Consider the following 16368-nt stretch of genomic DNA (forward strand, 5'->3'; position numbering starts at 1 on the left):
TTATGAATGTTTCTTAGATGGCTAATCTTCTTTTATTAACTATTTTAATGGAAGATAAGGTTTGGTATCATATTGTCCTGGTTTCAGTTAGAACAGAATTAATTTTCTTCCTAGTAGCTGGTGGAATGCTGTGTTTTGGCTTAGGATGAGAAGAGTGCTGATAACACCCCGATGTTTTAATTGTTGCAGAGCAGTGCTTATACCAAGCCAAGGACACCTCAGACTTTTGCTCTGTCCTGCCAACAGGCAGGCTGGGGGTGCAGTAAGAGCTGGGAGGGGACAGACCCAGGACAGGTGACCCGAACTAGCCAAAGGGGTATTCCATACCATCTGACGTCATGCTAAACAATATATAGGGGTGGCTAGCCGGGGGGAGGGGGCCGGACTGCTTGGGGTTAAGCTGGGCATCGGTCAGCGGGTGGTGAGCAATTGCATTGTGCATCACTTGTTTGTACATATTATTAGTAGTAGTACTATTATCATCATTGTATTATTATTATTATTTTCCTGTCTTATTAAACTGTCTTTATCTCAACTCACGAGCTTCACTTTCCATTTCTCTCCCCCGTCCCAGAGAGGGAGGGGGGAGGGTGAGCGAACGGCTGCGTGGTGTTTAGCTGCCAGCCGGGTTAAACCACGACACATATCAGTTTTGCTGATCTTTGGGAGTCTATGGGAATTTTGGGGAAAAAAAAAGTGAATACATGCTTCTTTTTAAATGAAGAGGAGCTGGGAGAGTGGTAAGGGGAGGTAGGATATTATTTCTTGTACCTTAGTATCTTCCATCAGCCTCTTCAGAATCAGGATACTGGCCTAGGGGGATCCTCTGGTTTATCCTAGTACCATCGTTCTCTGCTAATGAGGAATGCGTTATGTGTTGTTTACTGTTCAAGGTGAGAATTTTGAATAGGTGTCAGGTTGGGACAGGGAAAACCTGATGCAAAGTTTTCAAATGTAGATCATATGCTTCTACCACAATTGAAAACAGATTATTTTATTATAATAATAAAAATAATTATTATTGTTTTTACATTTTCTGTAACAGTGGCCCATCCGCCATGGTATAGTTGAAGACTGGGACCTGATGGAGAGGTTTATGGAGCAAGTAATCTTTAAGTATCTAAGGGCAGAACCTGAGGATCATTATTTTCTTTTGGTAAGTAAAACTATGAAGTAGTATATGACTAATAATAATTTTATGCTGGTTCATGGAATAATTTTTAAATATGAATATGCTTAACTTGAAAACTAAAGTGAATACAATTTCTGTGACGCTTTTCTGGCTTGGTTTATCACATCCAAGTTCCTCAATACCCTAAAGATGTTAAAAGCCAGTGTCTGAACTGCAAAATTATTTCCCTTCTGAATTCTACCCAGTGCACCTTTGCCTCCTCCCTCTTTTATTACTTATCAGCTAAGTTCAATAATGATGTTTAAATTTGAGGCAAAAAAAGTACCCTTGTGTTTTGACTTGGTGAAATTGCATCTGTTTTGTTTTTACAGTACTGTCACCAGTGTGGTGTGTCTAGAGAGTAAAACTTCTGTCTCCTTTCTTTGTGGAATTCAGAAGGATTGATTGTCATATTTGGGTGTATTGAATTTGAGTTGGGATCAAATGTTATTCTGAAGACTCTGCTATTCCTTTGCGTTTCCTTTAAAGCCATCAAAATAAGCAATATGTTTGTGTGGATTTTATAGAGTGATTTGGAATTTTGCATTGGCCATCCTTGTTAAAGGCCATCTAATGCAACCGTGTCCTTGAAGCAGGTGTAATCGGATCTGGTTGTTTAGGACTGTCCAGCCAAGCTTTGAATATCTCCAAGGGTTGAGGTGCCAATGGGCACCTCCTCCACTGTTTTACCAACCCTCATGCTACTCTTTTTTTTCCCTATGAATAAATAATTGGGCTTTCCCATGTTGCTGTTTGTCGCCATGACTTCTTGTATCACATTCATTAAGTCAGACTCCTCCTTGTCTTTACCCTTATATGGTTAATGCAATAAAAGATAGATACTTCTGAAATACCCTGTGCCACAACTCAAAATGCACTCTTAAAGAAGAGATTTAATAGTATGCATAGTACTTTTATGAAACTTACAGTGTGCTGTTATAGCATCGTACACAGTTGCTAGTTCCTCTGTTAAGTGCGTTTCTACAGCTGATCGTGTATACTCTTGTTTTATAATGATTGCTTCTTGAAGAAAAATTTGTTCAATGAATTGTTTTTTCTTAATTGCTGTGCTTCATGTGGTAAAATGTAGCTATTGACATGTTTAGGTTAATAGTCCTTGATTCTTTGTGAAAGAAAAGTTATAGATGAGCTGACCGAGCCACAGAAGGGACTATTGATGTGAATGCTTAAAAAATAATTATTCTAATGTCTAAACTTATGTTTTTTTCCGTTTTCACTCAGATCGTGTTTTTGCAGTGTGATTTACAAAAAATATATTATTGTCAAGGGAGCTTCTAGATTTTCTTCATTACACCATTGGCATTTAATAGGAGCATTTGCACCTTACTATTTTTACATTCTGTTGTTGTTGAATGGCTCATCTTTCAAAATGTACTTACAGGTGGTTTTTGAAAGACGTATTTGATTTCAGTGTAAATAAAATTTTCTTTTTTGTCCCACAGACTGAGCCTCCATTAAATACTCCAGAAAATAGAGAATACACTGCTGAAATCATGTTCGAATCTTTCAATGTTCCAGGGCTATATATTGCTGTTCAGGTAAGAGCAGGACTATTGAAAGTTAGGGCTACGGTTCACAAATTCACTGAGGAAAATTGTATGAGTGATGCTTGGAATACTTTTATGTACTCTACATCACTAGTTCCACTGCTAGATGTCTGCCTAGATATATTCCTCCTGTCTGGGTATAGAATGGCACTAGAAAGTATAAAATCTTGCTGCAACATAAACAAAAATTGTGATAATTGTGGTAGTAGGCCAAGAACTATACCACTCTTAATATGAAGTAGCAAAAAGGATGTTTGTTTGAACATGCTTAGAAAGCATCAGAAGGCAAAAACTGCATTTATGCAGCCTTTTTTGTTTGTAAACTCTTGGGTATGTATATTATCAAATCAGTTTCTGTGCCATAAATGACCACAAGTTTCTTTTCATTAGCAGCTTTTAAGAGGATATTTCTGTCAATAGTGGAGAAAAAAAAAACGAAGCAAACTAATGAAACTTTTTTTGTAAGCACGATTTAAGACAAAGGTTTTTCTTGTTTACATGTAGATAAAGTTATTTTAGTATAAGGAGACACTTTGTTCCACTGGACTTCAATTTTGAGAGCATGATGTACTTCTTGATGACTTCTGTTCATAACTTCTGAAATAGCACAGAATCACATTTCCACTGGAAATTTGTAACTTGGAGATAAGGTGAAAGTACTACTTAATACAACATTTTAAAATACCTAGAATACTGTTTAGCAGAAGCTCACTAGAAGATGCCCTCAGTTCTTCAAGTTTTTATTTGGTTCTTCCCTCTGCAAACTCAGACCCATCGTTCTTTTATGATTCCTTCAGGGAAAAATCTCTGATTACTTTGCAAGATGGCTTGTGAATTTACTTTTCTCCCAGCCGGTTTACCATGCTATAATAATAAAGTAACTGCGAGAAATACCACATTTTTGACGTCATTTTTTTGCCTCCCATTGTGTAGAAAAAGACAAATACCCTTTCATCTTCAGTATGAAAGTTTTTAACCCTGGTTCCTTCATAAAACTTTGTGTTGGTCTTCCCTGTAATATGTTGCTCTCAATTTATCATATTCAGCTTACAATTCAATTTTATTTCTACTGTTGAGAGAATGCTTAGATGCTAAAGATTTGGATTGGGTAAAAATTGCAGTAGTTGTATACTCATCTAATAGAAATAATGGATTTTATGGCCCTGTCATTTTGTGATGCTCTCCTTAGCCTGCAAAACTGTTGCTTGTTTATAGAAGTAGACTGAATGCTAGTAAGCTCCAGTGGTCTTACTGTCTTTGCTTACAGCACAGGAAATCTTCCTTTCTGTTGCTAGGACATTTGTGTAATAAATGGAATGTATTGTGCATGTTACTGTTTTGTTGGAAGTAGTAGTGGAAGGTGGGATTTGCAATGGATTTATTAAGACGAATTATTAAGATGAATCTTTCATTTGTATTCTTTTACAAGGCTGTCCTTGCCTTAGCTGCATCTTGGACGTCAAGACAAGTAGGAGAACGGACGCTGACCGGCACAGTCATAGACAGTGGCGATGGTGTCACTCATGTCATTCCTGTGGTGAGTGTACATCAACACTATAGAAACAACTTACCTGGAGAACAGTTTGTCCTGCAGCTTCTCTGAAGTCTTCATTCATGCAGACTGAAGTATAGCTAGGATTCTTCAAAAATGTCAGATAATTGCCAGGTTGGTAGGTGTGGGGCTTTTTGTTTACTTGCTAGTGCAGAAACTTTTGGAAGAACATTTCTGCACCCTGAGTTTGTCAGGGCATATTGTCTTTCAAAGATTTACCCTAAATGAAGATTTGTAAGGCCATGCGAAGTGATCAGTGAAATTTTATGGCTTTATTATATTTCCAGTTTGTGTTGCTAGAAAATGATGCAGAATATTTAAGGGTAGATGCAGCATTGTTTACAGTTTTTTCTCAATCTGTGCTTAATGTCCACTAGTATACTAGTGCATCAGTGATACAAGCAAAAACAGAAGTTCCAACCTGACTAAAAATCAAAGGTTAGTTAATGTTGAATATCTGTTCCCTTATATTATTTTTAAAAGCAAAAGCTGGTATGATCATATATTTTATTAAATAATTAACGCTTATAACTACAGTTTCTTAACTGTCAAATTGCTATGTTCACAGTGGGCATGTATTTCCTTTTACAAAGCTACGTACTTAAAATTGGAGCATTCAGTAGTGTTCTTTATTTCAAATGGCAGCTAACATGGTTCTGCCCCTTTCCCATTGAGGAAATAAATGTATGTCTAGGCACCATAACTTTTTTTTTTTTTTTTTGAAAAAATTTAGATTACAATTTTTACAGACCAAAATCTATATAAAGCTTTATCCTGCCACACTAACCTCAGGTGTTATTTTATTGGTTATACCAGACAGTAGCATTGTTTGTGAGCAAAACTATGCTGTAATGTAGAAATTTCTTATTAATCTTGGTGGAATATAGCGGCAATTATTTGTTCAGACTGTTCATGAGATGGCATATTCTTAATAAGGCTTGACAAAACAGTTGGGATTTCAAACCTTGTTTAGCTAAGCTATTTTCTAATTGCACTTAGTAGTGCAAATTGCTTTTTAAAATGGTTTCAATATCTTGTGCTTTTTAAAATGTTTTTGGTTTCTGCATTTAGACCAGATATTTTAAATGCCCCAATACTGTCCCCCGGTATGAATATGATTTGTAAGGGTAGGCTGATGGGTGAATGTATCCCAGCCTCACTTCCTAAGCCATCTCAGTTAATGTGCTGAAATGATTCATTTTCTCCCTGCTTTCAGAAAATTAATTTTGGTTCATGTGGATTGTAACATGGCTGTGACTGTAGAGTCAAATTGTTTATTTTAAAATGTTGTACAGTACAAGGTACCTTGATCTTTTTGGTAAGAGTAACCTCATTTTAAAGAGAGAATGAAGGCCAAGGAATAGCAAGTATAGCAACTGTCTGCCTTATATGTTAGTGGCCTTCCTGTTCCTCTGAACCTTGTAGTAATTGGGAATCAAACACAAAGCAAAACACTGCAAAAGTAAAATAGTGCAACTGAAGAAGTGTACTTCTGGTAATTAAGAGCTGGTCTTAAAATGCTTCAGTTTTGCAATCACAGGTAGCGAATTGGTGTTTAGACTCTCTTTCTGTCTCCATTCTAAGCTTTGTTGAATTCTTGTAAATGTCTTTCTTTCATTTTTATTTATAGGCTGAAGGATACGTGATTGGCAGCTGTATCAAACACATTCCAATTGCAGGGCGAGATATAACATACTTCATTCAGCAGCTGCTGAGAGAACGAGAAGTAGGAATTCCTCCTGAACAATCCTTGGAAACAGCTAAAGCAGTGAAGGTAACGTGAACATTGTAAATGTTTGGGTTGTTTGAGAACAGAGTTCAATATACGTTTTAAAAATACATTATCTCAGTCATTGTCTTCTAAATAATGTTGCTCTGTTTGTAAATATTAAAATGTCTAAGCATTAAATACATTGCATTTAAGATGTATTGTTGGGTTGTCCGCACTTTGGCCTAGAATTTCAATCTTCATTTGTCCCTCCCCTTTATTATTTAGTAGAAAATGTTCTTGGTGGGATGTGTAATGTAAAGAGCTGTAATCACTCATTCAGAAAGAATGTTGATATATTTTTTTACAGTACAGAGCTATTTTGAAAGACACTCAGCTTAAAGTATGCTTTAACAGTGTTTCTATGGCAGTTCTTCAGTATACTTTAGAACTCATTTCTCATTGCTATAGAAGTTTAGAGGGAAAAACAGAAGAAAAGTAATTTAACCCAGCAAGATGTGCTGCTTTCAGTGCTGCACAGAAATGATTTCTAGTAGCAGAGCTATTACTGTATGCAGTAAACATCAGTTCAGCTGTTTTTGAGGAAGATTATTTGCCAGTTTCAAACTCTTATTCTTGAAGGTTCAAATCACTATACTTTTACAAAGTTGATACCATGTTTTCTGCTCTACTTAACAAGATACTTACAACTGTATATATTTAATTTTCAGGAACGTTTTAGTTATGTTTGCCCTGACTTAGTAAAAGAGTTTAACAAGTATGACACAGATGGTACAAAGTGGATTAAACAGTATACTGGAATTAATGCTATCTCAAAGAAAGAATTTACCATAGATGTTGGTTATGAGAGATTCCTGGGGCCAGAGATTTTCTTCCATCCTGAGGTAAGTTGATTTGAATTGTCTTCACCTTTTGTTTTAGGTACATTTTAGATGGTGTCCTACAAATAGTATTTGTAAATTATTGAAGTGGTAATTCCAACTAAGGTTTCTGCATTGGTAAATTGGTATCAGCTATTTTAAGTTCTCTTTCCAGTGTAGGGAAAAATTAACTGGAAATAAATCTTTGTTTTTCTTTTCCTTGAATTCCTCTCTATGTTCTCCTGTGAAAGCTTTTGTTTCATGTTAGGGTGTTTTGCTTCAGCTCTCAGCGTCTGAGAAGGTCATGTATTCTTTGACCCATTGTGGTTAACAAAAGCTGTATAGGAGAATAGCAAAATAGATAGTTTAGGTTTACTGTTCTTTCCAAACTTTTATAAATGTCAGTAAATATAGCTAAGTAATATATTCCATTAGCTTTTTCACTTTCACTGTATGCCTAGTATAATGGGATGGTTCTTTATTTTCCCCTTTCTATTTTTAGCCCCTTTTTCTTTGCAGTATATGGTCCTGCATGTTGACTTACTGTTTTTTTATTCTTGCTTGTAGTTTGCTAATCCTGACTTTACACAACCAATCTCAGAAGTAGTAGATGAAGTTATTCAGAATTGTCCCATTGATGTTAGGCGTCCTCTCTATAAGGTATGTAGCTAAAATGTTTTTTAATACTTGTTTTAGAAGGATTGTGGTTTATATTGAAATATGTATTGGCAACACGGTTTGGAAAAAAAAAAAAAAAAAGCAATTTCAAAAGCAGAAACCTTTTCTGGAAGAGTGTCCAACATGCAGAAAGCTTTATATTTACTTTTGAGTAATGAGACATCCCATTCTGAAAAGTTATATGTGAAGGAAAGAAATAAGGAAAGTGTAAACCTAAGTGAAAGAAGTGAGACACACTAAGATATAAATGAATTTTAAAGCATAGTCAGTTTTAATATCACAGCCTCTTTGAATTCATATTCTGTTGTGTATAAGTGTTAAACAACTTAAACCAGGGTAATAGCATACCTGTTAACTGTGTTTAAAAAAAAAATAAAAAAAAAGAGTAGATTAATTAAAAAATTAACTGTAGGTCTTCACCTTTATTTTTTTTATTTCCTTAAACAGAATATTGTCCTCTCTGGAGGTTCAACCATGTTCAGGGACTTTGGTCGCCGTTTGCAGCGAGACTTGAAGAGGACAGTTGATGCAAGACTGAAACTTAGTGAAGAACTTAGTGGTGGCAGACTGAAGGTTAGTTCTTGTAGCCAATGCATTTAACTAGCAGCTTTCTATCCCTTGTTACCTGGAAAATGCAAAAATAACATACTGGAACAACAGTCTTGTTAGAAATTTTCTCACCTTCATTTAAGGTTCTTCTACAGGCTTTTCAGAGATTGATATATTGTAGAGAGTTGAAGACTGTTTCTGGGGGCCATTTGTATAACATTGTAGGAAGCTACAGTACTGTTTTGTATTTCAAAACAGTATTTTGTATTTCATAAAGACACTAAAAGGTGTGGCACAGGCTCAGTGCAAAGCCACTAGTAGCAGTAGTAGCTAAAGGACTAGAGTATTTGCCCTTTAAAAAAGCTGAGAGAGGTGGCTTATTTGGAGAAGTCAAATCTTTGTGGGGTCCTAATAGCAGCCCCCTTGGAACCTGTGTGGAGGCTATCAAGGTGCAACCAGGCCCTTGACAGTGCTGCATGGTGACCACGTGAAGGACAGCAGAGTCTGAGCTTGGATGTAAGGAAAATCTCCTTGGGGATAATTGGGTGTTGGATGGGTAACTGCACAGAGAGGTTGTGTGGTCACTATCCTTTGAAGATTCGGTTGGATAAAATTCTGAATAATTTCCTTTGACCTCCAGGAGATTGAACTAGAGACACTGAGTTCTGTTCCCATCTGAATTATCCTATGATACTCTGAAATGAATTAATATTCCCACTGAACTGCATGTTCTTTAGTTTACATGCATTCTACTTCTTACTTCTGATCTTATTTTTGCATTTTTTTCTGTTGACTCTGAATACATAAAAGATATTAGCAGGTTAGAATATTTTTTAAGTCAATAATGAAGTGATTTTCTCACTTAATTTTTAGTAGTAATGTAGCTAGACAAGCTCGAACAATACTTAAAAAAAAAAAAAAAAATGCTTTTTCGTAATATGCCATGGAGGCAACTCTGAAGTTTGTTATAAACAGTTCCTTAGCTCAAGTAACTCAGGTTATTCTCAGTTCTCTTTGTGAGACAGACCTTTATGTTATAGGTTGGAAAAGCACAGCTGTGCATTGATCATAGCTAAATTTTTGATCGATCTGCAACTAATGCTTTGTTAAAATAATGACACAAAATTTAAAAACTAAGTTTCAGAAGCCTTCTTTGAAAAGGGATAAGTAGTACGGATCTATTCTTGCAATTGCATAGCTATTCCCTGAAGGAAATTAAACAGAAAATTGAAGGTGGATAATCTGAGAGGAACGAGGGTGGTAGAGCTGTTGAGAAAATTGGCATGAATGCAAATACCTTAAAATATCTGAAAAGTAGATAGCTCTTGCTAATAAACAAACACTTATTTCTTAGTCTGGGTTGTACAAATGAAAATCTGATAGTATAATTGTGTGTTTACATACCAACCATTTAAGAAAAACTATTTTGTGATTAGTAAGCTTGGAATATAGTCCTTTAAATGATTTTTTTTTTTTTTTTTTTAACTAACAAAAGCAAATGTTAATATATTCCTTTTTTTAAAATTATTTTATAGCCTAAGCCCATTGATGTACAAGTCATTACACACCATATGCAAAGATACGCTGTTTGGTTTGGAGGATCAATGCTGGCTTCCACAGTAAGTTAGCTATAAAGCTAAACATGTTTTAGGCCTGGGTATGTTTTTGGGTTTCTCATCTACCATGTAGTTCATATCGAATGCAATTGGGGGATTTCTGATAGTTTTTAGGTAAGAAACACTACACTCTCCCTCAAAGCTTTTGTATTGGATTTGGAAATTCTAAAAGAGCAAATGAAAGATGAATTACTTCTGTGTTTTTTTTTTTTATAGTACGTTTTGGTTTGGTGTGATGAATAGTACTTACTTTAGGTCTTCCAAATCATCTGTATTTGCTTTTTCCCATTTGCTATGTAAATTATAGTGTTGTTGACTATTTTTTTCTCTTCCTCTTTACAGCCTGAATTCTACCAAGTATGCCATACCAAAAAAGATTATGAAGAAATTGGTCCTAGCATCTGTCGTCACAACCCAGTGTTTGGAGTCATGTCTTAAAGCTGACCTTGCAGGGGTCAGGGATAGGGAGGTGGGGAGGAGTTTTTCTGATCACTCGTTTGTCTGATGGCTGGTATTAAGATAACAAACATGCCTTGACAATAAGAAAAAGACCAAACGCAATTAAACAGGATTACTTTAAGTGTCTGAACATGCGGATGTAGTGGAAAGCCAAAATGATCACGTTTTTTCTTTAGATTATTTGACTTGTGCGTAACAAACAAAGTGGGTTTTAGTTCTTTCTGTGCCCTGATATTTTGTATATTAAAGAATTATCCAAGATTTGGTGGGATTTGACGGTGTGTAGATAGTCAGCTCTCTAATGCTTCAGTTGTACCCTTTTATGGGTACAATGCAGGAGCTTGTTTATATTTCTTACTTTTTTTATACTTTGAGGAAAAATATGAATTAAAGAAACTGTAATATTTGAGAAAAAAATTACCAGTGACCATCTTTAAAGTAAATTAAAGAAAAGTCATTAAGACTCATGCAACTAGTTCTTGAAAATCATGACCAGTCTAAATCCTGTTCCACACGATGCGAGTGCTTTTGGAACTAAGAAGCTAGTATCTTGGATTAACTGATGCCTGCTAGTGCTTTCTGATTACTCGGTGCATTTTCATTCTATCTCTTGCTTTAAAAAAAAAAAAAAAAAAAGACAAGACTGTTGGACCAGTATTGCAGTTCTGTAGTGTCATTTCTAATTAAAACCAAATAATCAGGTTATCAAAATTGGTGTATTTAAAGCCTAACACCATTCCAATAAAGGCACAAAATTTCTTTTTATGTTTGTGTCAGACTTGTTCATATCATTACATGGGAAGTTGTGAGCATGGGTTCCTACATATCCGCTGTTGTTTTTAATGAGTAAGATTGGCTTGTAAGATAGAGATCACTATGTGCATTGTATAAGCTGAAGTGTGAGCTTCTTAGAACTACAGTTAATATGTTCATCTAGATAGCACTGATCTATATAAACCTAACATCCATCTGCATTGTTAGGTTTGTTCATCTACTTCATTCTGTAACTTTTTTTTTTTCCATTTTCTTTCAAGTGGTGGCATACAGGAGACAGCTCTGCGTTTTAAATCTCTGGTTTTTCTGCAAGAAAATACCATGTAGATAAAAAGTGAAGTGAAAACGATCTCTTTCTCATTCTTTCTAGGAAGAAAGCTTCATACTTGCAATTTCTATTAGTACTTGATGATAGAAAACACCGATTCAGACACTTCTGAACTCACAAATGTAGTCAAGACTGTTCATGTAGAAGACCACAAGAGGGAGATCTCTTGGTTTCTTCTACAGAATTCAGTATTCCTCGAGTTCTCTTTTTAGAGAGAAGCTCTTCAATTGCCAGAGCTTTCAGTTACTTCAGAGCATGATAAACGAGCCTCCAAAACAAAGCTATATATGGAAAGCTGGAAAGCTATTTTTACAGTAAACATTACAAAACTTGATGTACTGGAATTGAAGAGAACCTTGGTGCAAACAGGAAAAAAAAAGTTAAATAATGGTATTACAAAGCTATTATTAACCTCTCCTGATCAATGATACAATTTTTGTATACCTGGCTTTGAAAGGTTGTCATTATAGTGACCTTTTGAGTAACTGCTGATTAATTCATATGGTAAGACACACAGACAAATATATGTAAAATAGAGATTAATTTAAGCTGTGCTTTTCCAACAGTCATCTAGTTCAACTATATCATGCTTTAGTGACTGGATTTCGTGATACATGGCAATGGCCTGAAGACAGACCCAATTTCCAGGGAAACAAATTTACTTTGAAGATTTATTCCTGAAACACAGACACATAGATTCCTCTTTATATATGGGTAAAGTTGCCTGGCAATCTTGGCAGGTAGGGGAACAGTCTCCTCCAGTAATTCCCACAGGTGTGTATGTGGGGGCCCTGTATTTTGTGGCTGGAAACCAACATGACTAACAACTGGACCACACTGAGTTACGCTGGAAGAGGTGCCACTTGCACGCCTTCATGCAGGCATTCTACCCGTGCACTGGAGAAGAAAACCTTCATGCCGAGCCTAGCTACTGGTTCTGTCAGTGCCGTACTGGCTGCTGCCTGTCTTCCCTGCTGGTGGCGGAGCACATCTGGGTACTTCAGGGAGCTCCACGCGTGGTGGGCTGCAGAACTGAACCAGTCCTTGGGGGATGCCTGCAGCTTGGAATTTGGACATGACTGGTCACGAGGAGAAGGCAATTCTGTAATGTGGTTTGGCAGCTAGGCTCTTGCACGAGAGGGGAGGGGGGAAACGAGAGACCAGGCTGCCCCAGAAGGGGATGGTGATTTGCAGCCTGACACTGTCAGGCAGTTCTCTTGTGCTGGGATTTCAGGAATGCCTGCTCCCCAGTGGCAGGGAGCACTCTAGAGCTGGATTTCGTGTCTGACTCAATAATAACTGCATTGACAAACAGCGCTTGTGTTAAGGAAACAAGCCAGATCATACGGGAGCTCTTTGACAGGAGAGAATTGACATTTGAGCCTGGAAGCTGTCAGGCTGAGAGCAGGAGTTGCTGCCAAGTGTAAAATGGGTGGATTTTTGCCTTACAGCTGTTTTTTCAATGAGGGTACTGCTACAGGTACTACTGAGTTCTTAATCATGGGTTTTGATACATGCAGGAGTAATCTTTTCCTAATATGAGGGATGCCTTCTGCCTGCAGTGAATGAAAACTGCTGGAGCAGTGCAGGACAGCGTGGCTTTGGGCAGCCCCTGCCAAGCTCTGGATCCTTGGCACAGAGGTAGATCCCGTGCTCTGACAAGAAGCTGCATGGTCTCAGCATCACTTTGCTGTGGCTGACGGACCTCAGCGCCCAGGGAGCAGGTACCGTGTATGTCCAAGTGCAGCTGTTCAGCCCGTGTGCTGTGTGCTTCTCAGGTGGGACACCCCAATGTGTGTTCATCTTCTCTTGGCTTCAAGAGAGATGCTCCAAGCTTGTTTAGTCACTTGCGGAAGAGAAAGGAGGGGGAAGTACTCTTGTCCTTATACAATGCATTTTCTTGTAGCTGTAGTTGAAAATAATGTTAAGCTTACCATAAAATGAAACAAGTGAGAGACTTTCATAATGTATTTTGTATTTTTTATACCCTAGAGATCATGGAGAAGGCATGGAGGCATTGCTACCTTCTTGTGCACTGGGGAACTAGAAAACCATGAGCAACTCTCATTAATGACTTGGATTGAACAGAGAGTCATGAAAACTTAAACACCCAGGTGTAATATTCAATTATAGTCTTCTATGTTGGGGATAACTTGGGAAATGGCTTACATCACTCCTCTGTGCCTGTAAAGCTGGATCCAAGTCCAGGCTGCCATTTTGGTGCTGCACACATAAAACACGCCCTGCCAAGGTGATACCAGAAAACCCTCTGCTTTTTAATTGTACCCGCTGCTGCTGTTCTGTGCTGGGTTGAATATAAAGCATCCAAAAGATTAATTGCAAGGGCAGGTGTTTTTTAAAAAAACAAAAATGAACAGTGTTTTTCTTCTAAAACTTGTTGTCAGGAGAGGTTATATAAGAAGGCAATTAAAAACTTGCACCCCTGTACAAATTAAGCTCTTTTTTTTTTTTTTTCCTTGGTTTCAAAGTTCTGTTGTGCTGGTAATTAGCAGGTAGCTCAGCCCTCACCTCCACCTCCCTGTGCAGCCCCACAGGCAGGGGTACTGCTGGTGCAGTGAATGACCAAAATGCACACAGCTGAATGGATCAGAGAAGAAATACGAGGCAGCAAATGTGGGTCATGCTTGCTGTATAGTGGAGAGTTTAACAGGATTCATGTTTACAGTGCATCATAAAGACAAATCATAATTTTATTGTCTTAGTGACCAGCAGCCAGGGTATTTATGCATGGAAGAGTCCCAGGAACACTGAAAGCTTGAATATTGGCCTGTCTGAACCTGGCTGGCTTTTCTAACTTCTGTGAGTTTGATTTATTCCCCCAGGAAAACAAGAACCCTAGGTTTAATTGGCTCTGTGTGTCAAAAGCTTTTATTTTCATGTAGCTCAACTTAAAGTAAATCAGAGGTCACTGCTATATCACTTCAGGCTCATCTCATTTTATGAGAATTTTTCTTCTGAAATCCTTGGTCACATGAAAGGTTTCATTAAATTTGTATCTTAAGTATCCATGGAAACAAAGATATTTGGACCAAAATGTCCTTCCTCTCACTATATCACCCACACATAAGGCATGGTTTGGCCAAATGATGTGTTACTGGGAGCTGGGTACAGGGTTGTTTGTGCCATTGCTGCTGGCTGATAGCAAAGTGCTTTTTAAGTTTGCTGGCTGGTAGCCGTTTCGTTGTTTGGGCAGGCTGAACATTTGTTTGCCAAACTCTTGTGGCAGTAAAACTAAGGGAAATGTGTCATCGCTTAAATATTTTTTCCCTCTCCTGAAGAAGCAAAAGACGTAGGGTGGTGATTCTGTAGTCCAGATTTCACTTCTGATTTAACTTTTGACAGAGTTTGAATAATCAGCACTGAATGCAGGTCCCCTTCCCTGTTCTGGCCTATGTCTCTGGCCTCCTGGTTTTGAGCAGGAGCTGGGTCATCCAGGACAGCTCGCTGCTTCCTGTGTTTTGCAGTTGCCTCTAATCTTGACATTTTTTATCAGAAACATAATAACTAAAGGGAAAGGACAGGCTGACCCAAAATAGGTGCAGATATATGAAGTATAAGGGGTGCCCTGTGTTTTGCCCTAGCGTTTCTCTGTGGTTTGGAGCAGCGAGTTTATAGGAACCAAAAATCACAGAATTGTAGAATGGCCTGCATTGAAAGGGAGCTGCAAGGATCATTGACTCCAACTCCAGTATGTATGGCGTAGTGTAGAACAAGTGACACCAATACTGTTTAGAAAAGAGTCAAGTAATGAAACTTTTCTTGGTTTCGTGAGCTGAAAGAAATACCAGTAAAAGCATGTTGTCTGAAAGACAAACCAGTGCAGAAGAAGCATTTTTCAGTTCTCCAAGGTGAGAAGACATGGTTTCATGGGCATTTACTCTGTTTCAGGGTAAAACCTCATAGTATCTTCTTGAAGTTGTTCCAATTTTTTATTTCTTTCTGTGGGGAGCTGCTGGGCCTTGTTCTGCTCTGGCCTAGGACCTCAGAGCCCCTTTATGTGGGTACCGACCTGCCCGGGGCCTCTGCTCCTGCCTCCAGGCCCTGGGGTTCAGCCAAGCCTCAAGAACAGTGACCAGCAGCAAGGGCTGTCCCCAAGGAATAACAGCAGGTGATGCCTACCAAGTGTCCCTGTAAAACTAGGAGGAAGTCAAAACATAACGAAGATGTGAGGATCAGGCCTTTTTAATTCTGATTTGTGGCCGAAAGGAGGGCTGGAGGCGGGTGGTGGGCGGTCAGCCTTATCGCGGGGAGGCTGTGCTTAGAGCCTTGCTTATTAATATAATAATATACCACCTCGGTATTTCACTGAGGTGGCTTTGGCTGACAGTTCTGAGGCAAAGCAGCGAGGGTTTCACGCTTAGCCACAGGAGGGCACCTTCCCACAAGAAATCCAGCACCAGCGCAGCCAGGAAAGCATTTTAGGAGGGAGATTGATGGAAAATGTTCAGGGAGAGGCGGGTGCCTTAGTGATGCCCAGGTAAGGAAGACCGGAGTATTGCTGGAGCCAATAAACCAGCATCTCCCTGCAGGTGTGGGTGCCTGGACACCTGCGAGATGCTCCAGGACAAATGGTGAGAAGTTGACCCAAGGAGGCAGGGCTGGACCTGCACCATCCACCATCCACTTTGGTGTCCCCGTGCTGAGCCAGAGCTGAGTGTTGGGGATGCTCTGGAGGGGGATTAGCACAGAGGAAGACGCTGCACACAGGACGTAAAGCTAGTTTAAGGAGTTACCAATGAAGCTGTACTCCCATTGCAACTCAGCTCTGAATTAATTTAACCTGCACCTGGCCACAGGCAGGGCACAGGAGACAGCCCAGGGTGCTGTGGGTGATGCTGAGGCTTTGCAGGACCCAATGATATACCCATGCACAGGGGCTGAGCCAGGCAGAGTGGAGGTGAGAGAGTTTTGATAGTTTTCTTGTAGCTAGGTGCTGTTGGTGCATTGTACTTGTCACCCACAAAATGTAGATAATGGTGATTACCCTAACATGATGATACTTACTGCATGGATGTCACAGCAATTTTGTCAGTGTGGATTGTTACGCATTTCTGAGCAAAATA

The 16368-nt window shown here is 38.5% G+C and overlaps 1 protein-coding gene across 1 annotated transcript in view; it reads left to right on the top strand.

Annotated features, from left to right (window-relative positions):
- The window catches only part of ACTR3 (actin related protein 3), a 30280-nt gene extending 19025 nt beyond the window's left edge, over positions 1-11255 (top strand). The window contains exons 4-12 of the mRNA XM_082763279.1: positions 1046-1156; positions 2635-2730; positions 4169-4276; positions 5922-6065; positions 6731-6904; positions 7448-7540; positions 8006-8131; positions 9643-9726; positions 10066-11255. Of these exons, the coding sequence (XP_082619405.1) occupies positions 1046-1156; positions 2635-2730; positions 4169-4276; positions 5922-6065; positions 6731-6904; positions 7448-7540; positions 8006-8131; positions 9643-9726; positions 10066-10161 (1032 nt within the window). The 3' untranslated portion in view covers positions 10162-11255. The remainder of the gene's footprint in view (positions 1-1045; positions 1157-2634; positions 2731-4168; positions 4277-5921; positions 6066-6730; positions 6905-7447; positions 7541-8005; positions 8132-9642; positions 9727-10065) is intronic.
- The last annotated feature ends 5113 nt before the right edge of the window (positions 11256-16368 follow it).

The sequence above is a fragment of the Aythya marila genome (assembly GCF_965140915.1).
Source record: "Aythya marila genome assembly, chromosome: 6".
NCBI classification, from domain to species: Eukaryota; Metazoa; Chordata; class Aves; order Anseriformes; family Anatidae; genus Aythya; species Aythya marila.